We start from the raw sequence: 20190 nt of genomic DNA, 5'->3' as shown, positions 1-20190 counted from the left end.
GCTGAGCACAAATCAGAACGCTCATCAAGAAGAATGCTGTACCTGTGCATAAAAGGTGAATTCCACCCCGAAACACAGCGTATCCTTGAGTGCTGGTAGCCACATCTATATGTTACAGATAAGTTTTGTCTGGCCAGGCTACACTTTTCTAGGAGCTATCCCTCTTCAAGACCACCTGCCTTCCCATTCTCATAGTAATGTTGGGAAATACCATCTCGTACTACCAATCCCCTCCTGGCCACACACGCCTGTTCTTAACGTGGGGAGTTCCTCCCTGGCATTTTAGACTGGAAATGAAGACAATGCCAGGCCAGCATCTCTCCAGAGACTAACTCTGGAACATGTCAAATGCCAGAGCTGAGGGCAGTTCTGTTTTTACCATGTGGATAACAGTACCTTCCAATAATTCCCCTTTCTCCTGAATTTCAATTGTGTTTTGGATCCACGTAACCAAGAATCCTAACTGATACTATGCAAGTTTAAATCGTTCTCTGCTTAAATTCTAGTCCATCAGCATTCCCACGATACACAAAACTTGGTTCCACTCAAAGGTGCACATTAGTCCCATAATTAGGGGGTTTTAGAGATAGCACCTTCTCTCAGCAAAGGTTGTCTCTACACACCCACCTCATCCTTCCCATGACCAAGGTTAAGGTGATTCTGCTGGGAACACTAGACAAGCAAGCTGTTTGAGGTTTACAGTAAAGGAGGTGGATATCTGAACTAAGTCTGGGAAGTCTGAAGATCTGTCCAAATCCCAGAAAAATAAACGATTAAGTGGTGTTTATGGCTGTTATTATAAACCAACCAGATGCAAGGTGATACAAACTTTTGAAACCCCAAAGAAACAGAACAATTTGTTAAATGCTATGTTAAGAGCTTTTGCAAGATCCATTTCCATCGACTATTTATTTCGCTTTGGTTTAATCACATTTTGATCAGCAAAACCAGAAGCATGATGTAGTTGTCTTTATAAAAATCAGCTACTAGAATTCCTGAGAATTAAATTAACCGAGAGAATGGAGATACCACAAATTCACTATTTCCTTTTTTAAATAATGTATTTATTTAGTAAAATAGCTAGCTTACCAGGCTAGGCAAAGCTATCATCAAATCTCTAATTTATGTGTACTGGATCCCCACAACCTCCTTTCAGACACGGGAAGTTCAAGTACCACTGGGGGAAGTCAAGGTACTCACATACAATGTGTCATATTCTGATTTAAGAACAAAATAGTGAGATTACGTACTTGACTATATTCTTAAGGTAAAATCTAGAACTAAAACAAACAGGTATGCCATGAAAAATTTTAAGAATTCTAATGGTCATTACGATAGGGATGACCATTACCATAGTGTTACTAAAATTGTGCTAGTAGTCATAATGATAATAAAAATGGAAAAAGTAACAACAGAAATAATAAAACCGTTTAGCTCAAAGATATGTAGAGTCAGGGATGTAACTGTGTTATGTACAGGAATTATAATTTTAACATTTATCATTGTATGGTACACCAGATTTGCATTTCCCTATCATTTTCCCTTATTTCTTCTCTGGTTGAATCAATGACACATTGACTACCACAAGTGAAAGGCCATTAACTATTACACTGAGGGCAGACATAACAAAGGCATGATACCTTTGTACACTCAGGGATGACATTCAGGGATGGAGGATAATATCTACACAAAAGATATTAAAATGCGTCTTACCTAATATCTGAGAGGTCGCACTTGTTTCCAGCGATGGCCATTACAATGTTTTCCGGACCATGTTCTTTCAGCTCCTTGACCCATTTCTTCAAGGTATAAAATGAATCCTAAACCAACAGTATACACAAATCATTAGAAAAACCCCTCAATATAATATTTCAACCAAGCAGAAATACAAGCCCAGTACAATTTAATGGAGAAAAATATTTTTAGGAGACTCATGCAGATTAACATACTACCTCTGTCTAGGCACAAAAGTTAATGTTAGCTGAAATACACTTTAATAGACCATGTAAAGTTTTCTAAAATTAAAACTTGATCTAGTTAAGAAAATCATATCAGTGATTTTTCTCCTATAAATAATGTTAATTTAAAATGATTGCCTGGACTCCGCATGAATAAGAATAACAGGACTAAGTAAATGCTCATGCTTACACCAAGAAAGAATCATATATCTCTAGAGTCCTGTCTTCCTGTTGGCCCTTCACTCACAATTTTCTGGTCAAAGGCAACACACCACATTTAGGTAGAAGTGGTCAGGAACTCGTGGAAGGTAACAGTGATGGGTCATTAAACTGATGGTCTTATGTGCTGAGTCAACACTCCAGAGAAAAAAAGCAAATAATTCAATTTGCAGGAGTGGGAAAAAATGTCATCAAACTACTGCAGTTATTTGTTGATGGAAGTATAAAACCTTCAACATTATAACTAAAAATATATTATATGTACACAAACACACAAAGATTTACTTACACGCACACAAATGTTATGCTTGGCATTTTAAGTAAGTAGTATGATTGAAACACTAACAAAAATAAGTATTCTGTAATTATAAAGCATGCAGAAATTAAAAACGATTTTCCTTTTCTTTAAAAGCTGACATTCTGCAGAATAGTACTAGCAGGCATGACTTTGCCTCTACAGTCAATTTTAAGAATGAATGGTCATTGTTGTTTAATTTAGCAGATAAATATGGGATGCTTTGTTACATATACACGAAATAAACTCAATATATAGTGGCACGCTACTGGGAAGACGCAAGCAGTGACGTCTTTGCTTCAGTCTCTCTAAGAGAGAGAACCACCATAAATGACATCTAAATTCTGAAGGAGACAGTCTTACCTGCTTGGTAATATCATACACGATAACAGCTGCAGCTGAGCCTCGATAGTACATGGGAGCCAATGAATGAAACTGTTTAAGAACAATGAACAGTTTTAGGCCAAAGTGAACAGACTTTATTCAATCCCAAATTAAACATAAAAGTTTTATCCTACATCATCCCTATAGGATCCCTAAATTCCTTCCCCATCTAATTTTTCCAGGGTTCATGTTATTCTTTATTTTATTTTATTTTTTTGAGATGGAGTTTCACTCTTGTCACTCAGACTAGAGTGCAATGGCATAATCTTGGCTCACTGCAACCTCCACCTCCTGGGTTCAAGCGATTCTTGTGCCTTGACCTCCGGAGTAGCCAGGATTACAGGCATGCGCCACCACATCTGGATCATTTTCCTATTTTTATTAGAGACAGAGTTTCACCATGCTGGCCAGGCTGGTCTCAAACTCCTGACCTCAGGTGATCCACCTGCCTCGGCCTCCCAAAGTGCTGGTATTACAGGTGTGAGCCACTACGCCTAGCCCCAGGGTTCATATTAAATAAGACATTTTCCTCCTCATCAACACATATATATATACTTGTGGCTTACTGACCATGAAATCTACTCTTGGGTAAAAGCCAAAAACAAATTTTATTTTAAATGTTACCATCTTGTGAATGTTCTTTTCTCTGCTGCTCATCATTTCTCCAATATGACTGACCGACCCAGGGCAATCTCATTAGAATTATGTAGCAGTAAAGGAAAGAAGTATGGCAAGGAGAGGGAAAGGGAACACTGGCAAAGATCACAGGACCCTTGCTGAGCTGTTAATGAAGACCAATCAGCAAGGGCAGCTTTGGCAGCAGCTGCCTCGGGTCTGGAGGGCTGCCACCTCTCCAACGTGGGACTTCCTCACCTACCTAAGGTCCACAAATGACAAGACAGCAGAGGATCTCCATTCCAAAATGTTAACAAAGCAAGTGCCGCTGGTCACTAGCATCGTTCATCCCCAGACAGGGGAGCTCATTAGTCTCAGAATGCATGCACTTCATATGTATTTTGGAGAAGGGTCCAGTCTTAATCTGCATTTTTTTTTAAATTAAAAAGTATCCTGGAGGGGCCGAGTGTGGCTCACGCCTGTAATCCCAATACTTGGGAGGCTGAGGCAGGCAGGATCACCTGAAGTCAGGAGTTTGAGACCAGCCTGGCCAATATCGTGAAACCCCGTCTCTACTAAAAATACAAAAATTAGCTGGGCGTGGCAGATGCCTGTAATCTCAGCTACTCGGGAGGCTGAGGCAGGAGGAACGCTAGAACCCGGGGGACAGAGGTTGCAGTGAGCTAAGATTGCAAAACTGCACGCCAGCCTGGAAGACAGAGTGAGACTCAATCTCAAAAAAAAAAAAAAAGTATCCTGGAGGGGTTTTGAAAGTCAGTAAGAAAAAGATGGCTTAATAGAAAAATGGACAAAGACATAGATATAGGTAAATCACAGAAGACATAAATTGCCAATAAATATTTTAAAACATGTTCAATTAGAATTGGAGGAACACCAGTAAAAATAAGGAGACACTTATAAATGATTACATCGTAAAAAGATGTGTGATGTTCAGTGTTGGTGTAGGTTTCAGAAGGGAGGCACACATACTCTGTATGGAATGTGCTGAATATCTTCTTTCAGAGCAAGTGTTGGTAACATAATCAAAAGTTGAAATGTGTGTCCCATTTGACCCAGCAATTCCACTGAGAGGAACATATACTGGAATGACCATCACACACAGGAAGACACATCCTGTGCTGCATACGGGAGCAAACGGGAATTGACTCATGGTATAATGTTATGAACCGAATGTTTGTGTCTCCCCTAAAATCTATGTATTGAAACCCTAACTCCCAACGTGGTGGTATTAGGAGGTGGGGCCTTTGGGAGGTAATTAGGATTAGATGAGGTCACTGATGGAATCAATCCCTTATACGCAGAGAAGGAGACCAGATTTCTCTTCCCTCCCCGCCCTGCCCCTATGTGAGATACAGCAAGAAGGTGAGTATCTGCATACCAGAAAGGGGGCCCTCACAGGCACTGCATATGCCGGCACCTTGATCTTGGCCTTCCCAGCTCCCAAATGGTAAGAAATCAACGGGTGTTGTTTAAGCCACCCAGTCTATGTTATTTTGTGCGCAGATTAATACATATATGTATGTAATGATATTCTATAGACATTAAAATGATGATTTTTATTTACAGGAAAAGATATCTTTGACATACCGTTAGATGAAAAATTGTCTCAAACAGCACATATAGCATATAATGTATCATTTATTATGTACTTAATTTATTATTATATGATAATATAATGTAGGGTAAAATGTGTGTGAGAGTATGTCTCTGTATGCAGGAATAACACGAGGTTCCTCTAAATCTTAACAGGTGGGATTTCCAGTGATTTTAAATTTTCCTTATAAGCATCTGTATAGCATAATTTTTTACAATGAGTTTTAAGTAATATGGTTTTTAAGTTTTGAACAAAGCAGCTGTTTTTATTGGGCAGCGGGGAGAGAGCAGGGAGGAAGGAGAAGTGGATCCTGAAGCTTTTCTGGCAAGCAACAAAACCCTAACTCATTATTTTCTTTCCCACGATACTCATCATTGGATCAATACTTGCCAAATTGAAATGATGGTATTTGGAAATAATCTGAGTCCCCAGGTTTCCCTGTTACTGCACTGAGGAATGCCAGTGAGGCACTCACAACAGTGTGGAAAGGAAGTGGGCCACCCTCCCTGCCTCCATCCCTCCATGCAGGTCTCCACCCTGAAGAGAAAGGACTCTGGAGCCTCTGCGGGTTTCAGAGAAGGGAGAAGGCTGGACGAAGCTCAGGGTGAACCAAGGAGTTCACAGCTGAACTGTCCGGTGGCCGAAGATGCCGAAGGGCTGGCCCCACCCACTGCCCCCATTCCGGAACGCACTTGGGGACAGCGACATTTGTCACATGTGTGCCTTTCCATACTCACTGACTGCCCAACACTGTGTCTGGCATAATTATTAGGCATCCATAAATCTATTTTTAACTCACCATTTGGCAACCTACTCCTTACACTTAAAAAACAAAATCAGAATTCCTGCCCAAAGGGAGGAAAAAGTAAGAATTTTTTGAAACTTTCCTACTTTTCAAAGCGTAAGGACTGCAGATACAGTCTCTTTTTACCCCAATTATCCAAAATGCCCATTTTTTTCAAAATAGTCTCCATATAAGAGTGGTTCACATAAACACACAAAGTAGCAGTCAATGCAAACTTTATTTCCCAAAAGTAAAGACACTCATGGACTCAAGCTCAAAGAGGAGCACACTGCGGGTGTCTTCTAAGACAGAGAGAGTTCATTTTAGGCTAAAACACCATGAACTGAATCTAAAACGGTCACTGGTGTGTGGAGGTCTCATGAATTATTGAAGAGATCTTGGTATATAATGCATTACTCATTCTTTCCTTCCTCCAAATGGAATCACTTTGAAATAAATCTGTTGGTGAAGCCACTTAACTGACTTTATTGCTGGGGACTTGAGGGTTTTAATGAGTTAGAAGTTCACATCTCAGTTCCAAAACCCAATAATGCATTGACCAAAGGATGATCTTGGTGGAGGACAAAAAGGATAAATCACTTCTAGTCTACAACGTATATGCTTTTCCCCCTTACAAACATAAAACAAAAGCACCACAATCAGCCTCAGTACTCAACATGACATAATTCAATTCCTGTGGGATCAGAATTAAGACTGATGGAATGCTCACATAAAAAGATTCTTCTAGAAATAAAGTTCACAGTCACAGGAGGCTGATAAAGCTTTATTTTTACATCTTACCTTGAAAGGTTATTTGAAAATTAGCACAACAGATGCCAATTCAAAATCTCTTCTTCTCTGACTACCCAACAAAACATCTAGAAGACCAAATTAAAATGTTGAGAAAATTTTCAGATGTCATTCAATTATTTAGAAACAGCACAGGGAACTGTGAAAACCCAGCGTGTCTCCTCAAAAGAAATAGCTGTTTATGTCCTTAGTGTGTGTGATTATTTGTTTTCTAATTGCTGGAGGTCCCTACGGTGGGGGAGAAGGAAATGGCCTTCTTCAAGCTCTTGGAGCTTCTCAGACTGCTCAGCTTTCACAGATGGACACTAACCCTGCCCCACCTCCAGCAGCTGGCAGAAAATAAATGAACATGACCTTTCTGGAAAGCAGCTGGACAGTGTGTTTCAAGAATCTTGCAAATGTTCAGATACTTTGATCTGACAATTCTGCCTCGTAAGGAATAATTAGAGATGGTTACAAAGTAACCAGAATTCATTTGAGAATTATCAATGATGCTGAAAAACTGTAATCAATCTCTATGTCTAACAATTAAGGAATGGACACATAAATTTTGGCTTAGCCATATGATGGAATATCCAGCAGCAATTAGACTTAGGTGTTTGTAAAATATCAAATGGCACACGAGGCAAGACAGCCTAGTGTGGTATTTTCCTGAGGGTCTTCTGCAGAACACTAGAGCACCTGGAGGTGGCCAGGAAAAAAGGTTTCCTGGCCAAATAAGTTTGAGAAACACCATGTATAATAATGCTCCCCTGGATGTTTACAAAGCATAATTAGTGCATTAAAGGATCTGAAAATTTTCTACAGTAAAGAAACCTATTTATTTTGTTTTTTTTTTCAAGTAGTATTTATTAATATCTAGGGACCTAGTGTGATCAGGACCCACCTGAGGGGCAGTGAAGAGAACTGGACTCAAAGAGAGACCTGAGGCTTGGCTTGGCTCTATCCTGCTTTTCTTATTTTGTGAAACTGGTGCAGTGGGTGGGGTCAGAGACGAAGCTGAGGTTTTTTCCAGCTCTGGGACAACGGTCCAGAGCTCACGGTCAAGGTGAAAACAGGCTCAGGATGGAGGCTCTCGCCTTCCCTGTAGCGCACGTCTCTTGTTTTCCCATCCTGTACTGCCCTCTGTGCATGCATGTGCACGCGCGCACACACACACGCACACACACACGCACACGCACGCACACACAACCACACACCCCTCAGCAGCACAGTGGAAAGTCCTATTCCAGGAAATCTCCTAATCCTTTAGACCACCCACTCTGCCTCAGGCAACATTCCTTAAATGCAGGTTTGTGGCATCGTAAATTCTACAGCAGCCAAATCCTGCAAGTCAGGAATGGGCAGTGGTGGAAAATACATGAAGTTTCCAAACAAGCACAGCTCCAGCTGGGCTCTGCCTCCCAGATGAGAATTATCCAAGCCAGAATGCTCTGGCATCAGGTCCAGGAACTCGGAGTGATGGGCTTTGTATTATGATTTCCAGAGGACGCTCTGTCCCTGTTGAGTCGCTCAGGCTTGGCCTGGGCGCCTATGCTGCTCTGTGGCCGGTCAGGTGCAAGGCCACCATCAGGGAGAGTCAAGGGCAAGTGCCAAAAAGAGCCCAAGGTCCACTGGGATTCAAACAAAGACAGAAGTGGTAGAAGAAAATTCCTGAAATTCTCAACATTCTCAGCTGGCAAAAGTTGAATGGAAAAACACATTACTGAATGTTCTTTCTGTGCCATTCAGAAGAATGCTTCCGACTTTTACATAGACCCTCTCTCTCCACAGAGAAGCAGTGGCCTAGTTAATATGCCTACTCGGACGTCCTAAAACCCGAGTGTATGCAGAGTTGAATAAAACGGGGCTGGGAGACGATACATGGAACTGTTAAGATGTTCTCTCTAAATAATGGCAGTACAGACAAACCACCACTTGCTTTGCGATTTCTGAATTATTCAAAAAAGTTTCTGTTATCTCATGATACATTACTTCTGCAATGAGAGGGGGTATCTTTTTCTTTTTTTCCCTTTCTTTCATTTTTCTTTGAATGTGTTGTTAGAGTCAAAAAGCTTTCTCAGCACTCAGGGATCCAAGGGTTGAAGCAACAGTACCAGGAGGAAGCCAGGTTTTAGAACAGAGCACCTGACTCCTTTCTGACAAGATGTGCCGCAAGCCTCATTTAGCAGAAAATGACGCAACACACATCCAAACATCTTTCCACAAAAACGGTGTGGGAGCAAGGCATGGATTACTTTTACTGATTGATTGGGACAGTGTCTCACTCTGTCACCCAGGATGGAGTGCAGTGGTGCTATCACGGCTCACTGCAGTCTCAACCTCCTGGGCTCAAGTCATCCTCTCATCTCAGCCTCCCAGGTACCTGGGACTACAGGTGTGTGCCACCATATCCGCTTAATTTTTTTTTTTTTAAGTTTTTATAGAGACAAGTTCACGCTACGTTGCCCAGGCTGGTTTCAACTCCTAGACTCAAGTGATCTTTTTGCCTCAGCCTCCCAAAGTGCTGGAATTAAAGGCATGAGCCACTGCACCCAGCTGGATTAGTGTTTTTTTTTTTTTTTTTTTTTTTTTGAGACGGAGTCTCACTCTGTCACCCAGGCTGGAGTGCAGTGGCCGGATCTCAGCTCACTGCAAGTTCCGCCTCCCGGGTTTACGACATTCTCCTGCCTCAGCCTCCCAAGTAGCTGGGACTACAGGTGCCCGCCACCTCGCCTGGCTAGTTTTTTTTGTATTTTTTTAGTAGAGACGGGGTTTCACCGTGTTAGCCAGGCTGGTCTCGATCTCCTGACCTCGTAATCCGCCTGTCTCGGCCTCCCAAAGTGCTGGGATTACAGGCTTGAGCCACCGTGCCCGGCCTGGATTAGTGTTTTTTATTTATTTATTTATTTTTTTATTTTTTTATTTTTTTATTTTTTTGAGACGGAGTCTTGCTCTGTCGCCCAGGCTGGAGTGCAGTGGCCAGATCTCAGCTCACTGCAAGCTCCGCCTCCCGGGTTTACGCCATTCTCCTGCCTCAGCCTCCCGAGTAGCTGGGACTACAGGCGCCCACCACCGCGCCCGGCTAATTTTTTGTATTTTTTAGTAGAGATGGGGTTTCACCGTGTTAGCCAGGATGGTCTCGATCTCCTGACCTCGTGATCCGCCCGTCTCGGCCTCCCAAAGTGCTGGGATTACAGGCTTGAGCCACCGTGCCCGGCCGGATTAGTGTTTTTTAAAAAGACAATGTGATGAACTAGAATATTCTAATCCCTAAAATAATGTATAAAAAAGAAATCAATGATTTAATATGCTGTAGAAATGCATTTTTTCCCACCCATGAAATTGTCCAAGGGCAGTGACCTTCAGTTCATAGTCCTGTGTGTTGGCAAACAAGTGGAATTTCCTAAAACTCCAGAACTAAGCCCCACCCCTAGGTATGTCTATTTGCATCATACACAGCCACTGTGCTATGCATTTGTGGGGAAAGCCAGGATGGCCATGGCGATCATAGAAAACTGGTCTCGTCTTGCCCTCTCTCCACTCTGCCCAGGTTGGTTTGGTCTTTCCTGTCCTTAGCCTCAGAGTCACAGTAAGCGTACCACGTTCAAGACAAGACCCCACAGTGTGGGACAGTATCCTCGCTGCACAGCCCTGAGGAGGCCTCCGAACAGGCCCCATCACACCAGATGCACTCAGAAACATACTGTGTCATTTCCCACAGTGCGCCTAGAGCTCCGGACTCTGCTGTGTGCCAACCCAGGCTAGCCGGCGTGGCCTTCAGACCCAGCCCCAGCTCTCACGCAGCTGCGCCTCCCTCCTGTCCGAGCAAAGTTCGTCTTGCCTGGACTGGACGTCCAAAGTTTCCACGAGAGCCTTCAGATATCCAGTGAGCTCCAAACTGGCCACACAGCCACCAGAGAGATCCTGTTTTGAAGGGCTGGATGATGGTATTTACGCTGACCACAGAAAGTATTTATTTTTAACTTTTACTGTGGAAATTTTCAAGCACATCCACAAGAAGAGAGACTAGAATAATGAAGTTCCATCTTCTCATCCCCTGGCTTCAAGATCACCACGAACACCTGGAACACTGGTTTCCACCTTGTCTCACCTCCCTCTCCATCCCCACCCGTGGAGTCTTTTGAAGCAAATACTTGACATCATCTTATGTTAACTGAACATCAGAGTGATTGATTTCTTCCCGCATAAATCCGATTGTTTCACTTCCCTGTTCAGAATCCTTCAAACCTAGTACAAAAGCCAAGCTTCATTATGTGGCCTCTTGGGTGGGCCCTGGTCCCTTCTCGGGCCCCTCCACTGCTTGTCTCCAGCCCCAGCCTTCTCACTGCTCCCTGAACACAGAGGCAGGTCCACTGAGCCTCCGCACCTTCCCTGATGTCTTCCGGCAGCCTGGACCCTCCTCCGCCAGCATCCTCAAGGCCCCTCCTCACTTCTGTCGCACCTTTCATCAACTGCCAGCCTCCCTGAGAACCCCTCCCTGAAACCCTATCTGGACCACAGCAAGGACTCAACAAATATTTAATGACCAAATGCACGTAATAAAAGTCAATAACCCTGTGAGGCCAGGGAGACAAGACAGTATAGTTCCTGTATTCACATGAGAAAACTGAGGCTCAGCATGGTTAAGTGAATTGCCCAAAGACATACAGCTCTTAAATGGCGGAAAAGACTTTGAACATAGGTCTTGACTCCAAATTTCATGCTTTTTCCATCCCTGTGTTGCTTCTCTGAAATGACATGTTGCTTCAGTTGATATAATTAAGACACAGGTTTACATCAAATGTATTCATTCCTTCAACAAACAGTAACCACTGTTTTAATACTCAGTACGTGGCAGGCACTGTTCTGAGCAGCAGAGAAACTGGAGTGTGGCGGGCAGAATAGTGCCCCCCAAAGAGGTCCATGTCCTAATCCCCGTCACCGGGACTGTGTTAGGGTACATGGGAAGGGGAATAGCGCTCATCAGCTGACCTTCAGATGAGGACATTTATCTTGATTCCTTGGGTGAGCCCAGTGTCCACACAACGCTCCTCAACAGTGAAAGAGGGAGGCAGGGGAGTGGGAGAGAGATTTGAAGATGCTACTCTGCTGGCTCTGAAGACAGAGGAAGGGGCTACAAGCCAAGGAAGTGAGTGGTCTCTGAAAAAGGCAAGGAAACAGATTCTGCCCTTGTACCTCCAGGAAGGATTAAGGCCTGCAGATATTTTAATTTTATTTCAGCGAGACGCACTTCTTCTTCTATTTTTTTTTTAATCTTTTTATGTTTTGTTCTTGTTTTGAGACAAGGTCTCATTCTGTTGCCTAGGCTGGAGTGCAGTGGTGTAATCTCGGCTAACTGCAGCCTCAACCTCCTGGGCTCAAGTGATCCTCCTGTCTCAGCCTCCTGAGTAGCTGGGACTACAGCTGCATGTCACCACACCTGGCTAATTTTTAAAAAACTGTTTGTAGAGATGGGACTCTCACTGTGTTGCCCAGGCTGGTCTTGAACTCCTGGGCTCAAGTGATCCTCCCGTCTCAGCCTCCAAGTAGCTGGGACCACAGGCGTGAGACCCATTTCTGACTTCTGACCTTCACAGCGCTGAGGGAGTCAGTCTGTTGTTGTTTTAAGCCACTGAGTGTGTGGCAATCTGTTACAGCGGCAATCAGAAACGAAAAGAGAAGGTGAAGAAGGTAACAAGGTCCCCGCCCTCAAAAAGTGTCCTCTTCTTGGAGTGAGGGGGAGTCCAGCACCTTCCACGGGGCCGCTCTGGACGCAGAGGTCTTCCTACGGCGGGTCCGTGCTCACTGCAGCCCAGCTGCCTCTGTTAGGACAGGCTGTCAGCACCTCAGGAGCAGGTTCTTCTGTTACCAAACAAAATCTGTTTGCTAATTTCCTATTCAAGAATGACACTCATAGGCTTTATAGGCCTTTTCTCCTGTATTTTAGCCAGACTTAGGAAATTAGCTCCATAAAAGAAAAGAAGAGGACAGAAGGGAAAGGGAGGGAAAGGGAGGGGAAGGGAGGGGAAGGGAGGAGAGGAAACAAAACTAGGTAAAGTGCTTCTTAGATTCTCGGCAAATCCACCTCCGGACCCCCTGAAACTCCTGTCTCAGCGGCTCTGTGTCTTGGCCCCACGTCCTCTGAGAGTTGGCAGAACAGAAACCTGGCCTCCACCCAAGAGGCACAGACAGCGCCTCATAATTAGAAGCTACTCAGGGCATCCCAGACGAAAACGCATGCCAGCAAAATGTCATTGCCTGACCTGGGAGGGTGTTCATCGAGCACAGTGTCCCTCCCAGAGCAGCCTGTCCCCACCAAGGAGGGGGCATGTGGACGAAGGGGACATGCACTGGAGAGCAAAGGGCAACAGCAGGGTCTCCAGTGACAAAAGAACTCCCGAGGGACAAGAGGCAGGGCAGGAGCCTGTGTGTGAGCAGAAGAAGCCTGTCCACGCGGCTCTGAGGCTGTCCCCTCTGCCAGCCTCTGTGTCCCCACGGCCCAGGCCATGTCCTTCACTGCCAGCATGGCCTCCTCCCGGGCTCAGGGCAGAGCTAGTTACAGTGTTTCCCTAAGGTAGCTTCGTATATGGACAGGTCTTTCCTCCTCCTCTCTTGTCACTAGCATTCTGACACCCAGGAGGACCGTTCTGCACCTAGACTCCTATATTCTTAGAGGACACACATCCCCCGCATCAAACGGCACCACAGTTCCGGGGGCCACGTCTGTGGACCGAGGCAGTCCCCGCTCCACCTGCTCAGCTGCCATCAGGGTCCCCTCATGCCCCTCTCCAATACCTCTGTTCACGCTTTGCTTTTGTAGTTTCCAGCACCAATTTTCAAATATCAATGAAACTCTTCAGCTGTAAACCACTCAGTGAAGGATTCCTGGGGCTTCTCCTTAAAGGAGCTCAGCAGGCACGGCCCTCACCACAGCTGTTTATCTCACTTTAACAGCATAAACCCTATCTTCAAGCTCCTGGCCTGTCTCCTCCCCACACAATCATCACTCAGTTTTCCCGTTCAAGAGAGTTACTGAGGCATGGAGGAAGGGAATATTTCCCTTGCCAGGATCTCAGTTTGCATTGGTTGAAAGCACAGTCATCCCGGCCTGGACGGTATAGTGAGACCTCGTCTCTGAACAAAAAACAAACAAACAAAATATTAGCAGGCATAGTGGCTGGTGCCTATAATCCCAGCTACTCTAGAGGTTAGGCAGGAGGATTGCTTGAGTCTAGGAGATCGAGGCTGCAGTGAGCTATGATCGCACCACTGCACTCCAGCCTGGGTGACACATCAAGACCCTGTCTAAAAAAGAAAAAGAAAAACAAACAAACAAACAAGAAAAGAAAAAAAAGAGAAGAAAAGAAAGCACAGTGCTCTTATGAAAGGGGTGGGGAGGAGAGCAAAAACTCGCATGTACTCTCTCCTCTCCCATGAGGAGGAACGCCTACAAAAAGGTTCTATCATGGGCTGCTGGGGATGGTGCAGGTCAGAAGCAGGATGCTGGCGTGTGCTGCTGGCTTGTGTTGTAGCCGGGCCTGCATTTCCAATGGCTGCAGGAAAAAGAAAGGAGCTGCTCATTCTGAGCTTGTGAGAGGCTCCATTCTTCAAGAACTTCCAAAGGTCAAAATTTCCTCTCACTTTACTAACAGCCTATGAATAGTGAACCACTTTTTTGACCATAGATGCTGGGGCCCTGAAGAAAGCAGGAAAGAGAGCAAAAGAGTTTCTTTGGATGTCTGTGAAGCCTGAATTTGACCTTGGCTATCTGCTGCCTCCAGTTCCTTTGCTTTCTCAAGCACCCATTCAGACCCAGCGATTTTGCACAGCTTTGCGCCAGTGCATCCCAGCCCTCTGGGCACATGATCTCCAAACACCTAACCTTTCAAACCAGGCAGACTGGCAGGCACTTGCAAAGTTAATCTGAAGGAGGTGAACAAGTGGTATGGCTGAACAGCCTGAGGTGCCCAGATCTCCTGACTGCATGCATTAAACCGTGGCTCCTGCAGGATGTGAATGTGGCTCCCCCTTACAGGCATGCACCATCACACCCAGGTAATTTTTTACTTTTTGTAGAGACAGTGTCTCACTGTGTTGCCCAGGCTTATCTTGAACTCCTGGGCTCAAGATATCCTTCCACCTCAGCCTCCCAAAGTACTGAGATTTATGATTCACTGTGCCTGACCTAATTCTTTATTCAAAATTTTTTTCTCTGAGATCAGCATTTCTAACCTACATGTAAATTCCAAAGAGTTGAAAGACAGCTGGCAACTTGCTTATCATTAATAATTTAAAGGTTTGAGGAGCAGGTAACGCCAAAGTCATCTACAAAGTCAACATAATCCTGACCAAAATCCCAGTTGGATTGTTTTGATAAATATTTACAAGCCGATCTTAAAATTCATTTGGAAATGCAACATACACAGAATAGCCAAAACAATCTTGAAAAAGAACAAAGTTAGAGAACTCACATTTTCCAATTAGAAAGCTTACTACAAAGCTACAGTAATCAAGACAATGTGGTATCGGCATAAGGACAAAAAAATGTGTATCAAAGAAACAGAACTGAGAGTCCAGAATCAGAACCTCAAATTTATGGTCAGGTGATTTTCATCAAAGGTGCCAAGACAATCGCGCAAAGAATAGTCTTTTTAATAAACTGTGTTGGGACAACTGGACAGCTGCCTGCAAGGAATGAAGTTGGATCTTGTCCTTACAACACGCACAGAAATTAACTCCAAATGCATCACAGGGATAAAAGTGAGAGCTAAGACTATAAAACTCTCAGAAGAAAATGCAGGAGTAAACCTTTATGACCTTAGGTTAGGCAAAGACAAGTGTTGGTGAGAATATGGAGAAACTAAAGCCTTATACACTGCTAGTTTTCCACTTTGGAAAACAGTTTGGCAGTTCCTCTAAATGCTAGCCATAGAGTTCCCATACGACCCATCAATTCCACTTCAGATATATACCTGAGAGATTTTTAAAAACATACATCTGGCTGGGCATGATGGCTCACACCTGTAACCCCAGTACTTTGAGAGGCCGAGGCGGGTGGATCACCTGAGGTCAGGAGTTCGAGACCAGCCTGGCCAACATGGTGAAACCCCATTTCTACTAAAAATACAAAAGGTGCGGTGGTGGGCAGTTGTAACCCCAGCTACCGGGGAGGCTGAGGCAGGAGAATCGCTTGAACCCAGGAGGTGGAGGTTGCAGTGAGCCAAGATAGTGCCACTGCACTCGAGACTGGGCAACAGAGCAAGACTCCATCTCAAAAAAAAAGAAATCTACACAAAAAATTGTTTGTGAATGTTCACAGCTATTCATAATAACCAAAAAGTTGGGGGAAAGTGGATATTCATCAACTGATGAGTGGATAAACAAAAATGTGGTCTATCCATACAATGGAATATTATTCAGCCATAAAAAGGAAATACTTCTATGACCCACACCACAACGTGAACCTTGATAATCTTTTCCTAAGTGAAAAGATCCAGTCACAAAGAATCACAGGTGGTATGATTCCATTTGTATGAAATGTCTGGATTAGGCAAATCTAGAGACGGAAAGTATCCCAGGGCTGGGGGATGTAGAGGGGGAACTGGGAGTGACTGCTAATGCATAAAGGGTTTCCTTCTGGACTGATAAAAATGCTCTGAAATGGATTGTGCTGATGGTTGAACAATTCGGAATACACCAGGACCCACCAAGCTGCATACTTTAGATGGATGAATTATATGGTACGTGAATCGGATCTCAGTAAAGCTGTTTTTAAATAAAGAAAAGAGGCTGGTAATACTCCACATACTGATAGTCAACAGAGAAGCAAATGTGGACAAAAGCAATTTTCAGTGAATGTGATTTCTAACTGTGAAAGCTCCAGGGTGGGTTACCCAGAAAACACGAAAGTCGGCTCAGCTGCTTCCAAGGCCAACCAGAGAATGAGGACAGAAAGCTCAGAGACAGAAGCTTGAGTGGGTCTAGAACAGGTAAGGAGGGGGTGAGGGAAAGAACTCCTTGCCAAGGAAAAAGTACAGAGAATTCCACTACTGCCGCTTCACTGAGCTCTTTTTAGAAACCATTTTCCAACATGGGGAGGGGCCGTCTGAGCCAAAAGGAAGGAATAAATGTATCTTCAGTGCCATGGAAAGTCAAACATTAGATGTACAGCTTCAGGTTTTTTAATGGGAAATTTGTGTTGGAACGTCATGAATTGTGTAGAAGTACAGCATGGTGGGAAAAAATTGAAGGGAGACGGCTGAAGAAAGTTTCAGGTTGGAAGAAGTTGGCCCTCCATGGTATATACAGCAAGAGAACCCAGGAGGGGCCTCTGGTAGATTAAAGTATAATCCCCAGCTCTTCACTCCTCCATGAACCCATGCCCTATTTATGCCAATGCTGCTTTTCAGTTCCTCTCGCTAAAGGCCCCTCTATGTGTTGACTCTGGGGTCCCGCAGGGAGCTGAGCAGATAAATTCCCTTCTGTCGGCGGTGGAGCGCTCTAGGCATTGCTCCTGTGTACATCCTGGCAAAGGTGCCTGCTGACCTGCTACTCTGTACTGTTCACAGCTTGGTGTGAAGCAGAAACCAGTACAATAACCCATTCCAAGAGGACAGGATAAAAACTTCCCAAAGGCCACACTGATGGTACAACAGAGGGAGCCCAATGGCACTCTGCCCCTCTTAATAGCACTTGGTGGCACCAACACACCATGCACAAATCTTACAAATGTTAAACTTCCAACAAATGGGATTCAATTGGAAAATGGTTAAGTTTTTCATAAAACATTTTTGTTAATAGAAGCACCCTAGGAATTACCATATCGCCACTGAATGAATGAGATAGGATGCCCATGACACACAGCTGGATTAAAAAAGCAACATTCAGACACGGTATTAAGAACGAATAGGCTGGGCACAGTGGCGCACCTGTAGTCCCAGCTACTCTGGAGGCTGAGATGGGAGAATCGCTTGAGACCAGGAATTTGAGACTGCAATGAGCTGTGATCATGCCCCGGCACTCCAGCCTGGGTGACAGAGTGAGACCCTGTCTCTAAAATAAATAAATAAAAATAAATAGAACGAATACTCTCTTATACAAAGAGGAGGAGAATCTTTTTAGATTCCTGTGCTCAGGAGAAGAAAAAATAATTTTCCAAGAGTACAAATTTGTACCACAAATATAAGACAGAATTATTACTGGGCAGTAAGTAGGGCATTAACCAGAATGCTGTGTATGTTAGGCAGAACTTGGCGCAATCATTCCACAAACAAAAAAATACTGAGTCATGAACACAAGCAAAGCACTGAGTTGAGCTTTCTTCCTTTAAGGACACAGAAATCTATGTCTTTGGCCAGGCTTGGTGGCTCACACCTATAATCCCAACATTTTGAGAAGCCAAGTGAAATGGATTGCTCGAGGCCAGGAGTTCAAGACCAGCCTGCACAACATAGCAAGACCTCATCTCTACATTTTTTTTTTTTTTTTTGAGACGGAGTCTTGCTCTGTCACCCAGGTTGGGGTACAGTGGTACAATCTCAGCTCACTGCAACCTTTGCCTTCTGGGTTCAAGTGATTCTCCCGCCTCAGCCTCCCAAGTAACTGGGACTATATGTGCCACCATGCTCTGACACTTTTTGTAATTTTAGTAGAGATGGGGTTTCACCACATTGGCCAGGCTGGTCTCGTACTCCTGACCTCGTGATCCACTCGCCTCAGCCTCCCAAAGTGCTGGGATTACAGGAGTGAGCCACCGTGCCTGGCCCATTTTTTTTTTTTTTAAAGTTAGCTGCACATGGTTGCACACACTGGTAGTCTCAGTTACTCAGGAGGCTGGAGCAGGAGGATATTCTGGGCCTGGGAGTTTGCGGTTGCAGTGAGATATGATTGCATCACTGCACTCCAGCCTGGATGACAGAGTGTGACCCTGTCTTTAAAAAATAAAATAAAATAAGAAAGAAAAGAAAGAAAAAAGAAATCTGTCTTTATATTGTCAAATCATAAACCCAAAGTGATTGTTTGTTTAAAATTATGAAAACTAAAAGAACAGTAACAGATTTCTACGATGCTAAAGAGGGGTAATAAAATTCACTGGACTCCAATAATTAATGAGACAGAACAAATAGCAATAGGCACAAGCAACAGCAGGGAATTTATTTTTAGCGCAAACATTAGGCAACATCATTACAAGCACAATTAAAGCCAGCAACAAGCTGCCAAAACAATTGAAAAATTGCCACTACTGGAGAGATGCAAGACTCCACCGGGGACACCAGACAAGGACAGCCCGAGGATAACGAAATCAGGCCGTCGAGGGCTGGGGAGATCAGATGACCACACAGCCATACAGATATCACTCACGCACTCTCCACAAATCTAGACTCTAAAAACGTTTGCTTTGAAATCGTTATCCCAAACTAAATCCGTCTTCCTCGAAGTATAAAGAAAGAATATCCCTACTGTGGAGTCATGCCTTGCACATATAATACTAGTGGTTTCTTTAAAATTATGGATATGTCAATGGAGTCAGATGTCTACAACCTCTAAGTCAAATTTTAGGAAAAGCCATCACAATAATTAGAAATATGGTCACCTGAAAACTTCCCACTGGTATTTTTATTTGCGATGGTAAATGGAACAAACTACAAATTACAATAGTTATTTTAGCAGAGTTCAAGTTTCATCAAAAGACTATTCCTTGAATAGTCTATTAGAGGTAAGTGTTAAACATTCTGTTTTCATGACACAGAAATCTCTCCTTTGTGACACTGTAATATCAAATGAAAACAGCAGGTTATAAAGAATCACAATCCCACTGATATAAAATTATTAATCACATACAGATACCTGAAGAATGATCATCTAATATCCATAGTGGAAATATCTGGGTAGTGGGAGTTTGGGCAGTTTTACTTTCAACCGTATGGTATTTTTTGTGTGGTTTTTCAATCAAAGTAACACTATAAAGCTCAGGACCCAGACTGCTGGATTCAATTTTCAGCTTTACACCTTATTAGCTCTGTGACATTGTGCAAGTTACTTAACGTCTCTGTGTCTCAATGACCTCACCTGCAAATGGGAATAACGACAGTTTCTACCTCAAAGTGCTTTTGCGAGGAGGGCTGAATGCATCGGTACACACAGGCACTCAGAACGGTACGTGGAGCACAGCAAGTCATCAGGGAACGTCCGCCAGCAGGAGAAGCAGAAGCATCGCTGACGTGAAGCCAGCGCTTCGCAAAACTGACTTATTGTGCTCATTAAAGGCAGCTGCAAAAGCAACTATTTCATAGCCAGAGGTAAAAAGGAATCAAGAAACTCTCTCTGCTTAAGTTTACATAAAAATACCAACAAAAAACTAGCAGATCAACTACAAGTAACACACATGCATATCAAGAAGTGAGGTCTCTAAGCAGACATTTTTTCCTGAATGGTCACCTCATTTGAGGCATAGGCAGGCACAGCTGACGGAGCTAAAGAGGTGCCCCAGGCAGCTGCTTCCCGGGCACAGAAGTCTGTGTTCTCAATT

The 20190-nt window shown here is 43.8% G+C and overlaps 1 protein-coding gene across 1 annotated transcript in view; it reads right to left on the bottom strand.

Moving 5' to 3' along the window:
• LOC105478891 (RAB31, member RAS oncogene family) overlaps window positions 1-20190 on the bottom strand; it is a 150918-nt gene that overhangs the window by 47375 nt on the left and 83353 nt on the right. The window contains exons 4-5 of the mRNA XM_011736614.2: window positions 2836-2907; window positions 1714-1820 (exon numbers count right to left, since the gene is read on the bottom strand). Of these exons, the coding sequence (XP_011734916.2) occupies window positions 1714-1820; window positions 2836-2907 (179 nt within the window). The remainder of the gene's footprint in view (window positions 1-1713; window positions 1821-2835; window positions 2908-20190) is intronic.

This window comes from Macaca nemestrina, chromosome 19, assembly GCF_043159975.1.
Source record: "Macaca nemestrina isolate mMacNem1 chromosome 19, mMacNem.hap1, whole genome shotgun sequence".
NCBI lineage: Eukaryota > Metazoa > Chordata > Mammalia > Primates > Cercopithecidae > Macaca > Macaca nemestrina.
Note: the sequence above shows the minus strand (reverse complement) of the source record. Positions and strands in the feature narration are given on the sequence as shown.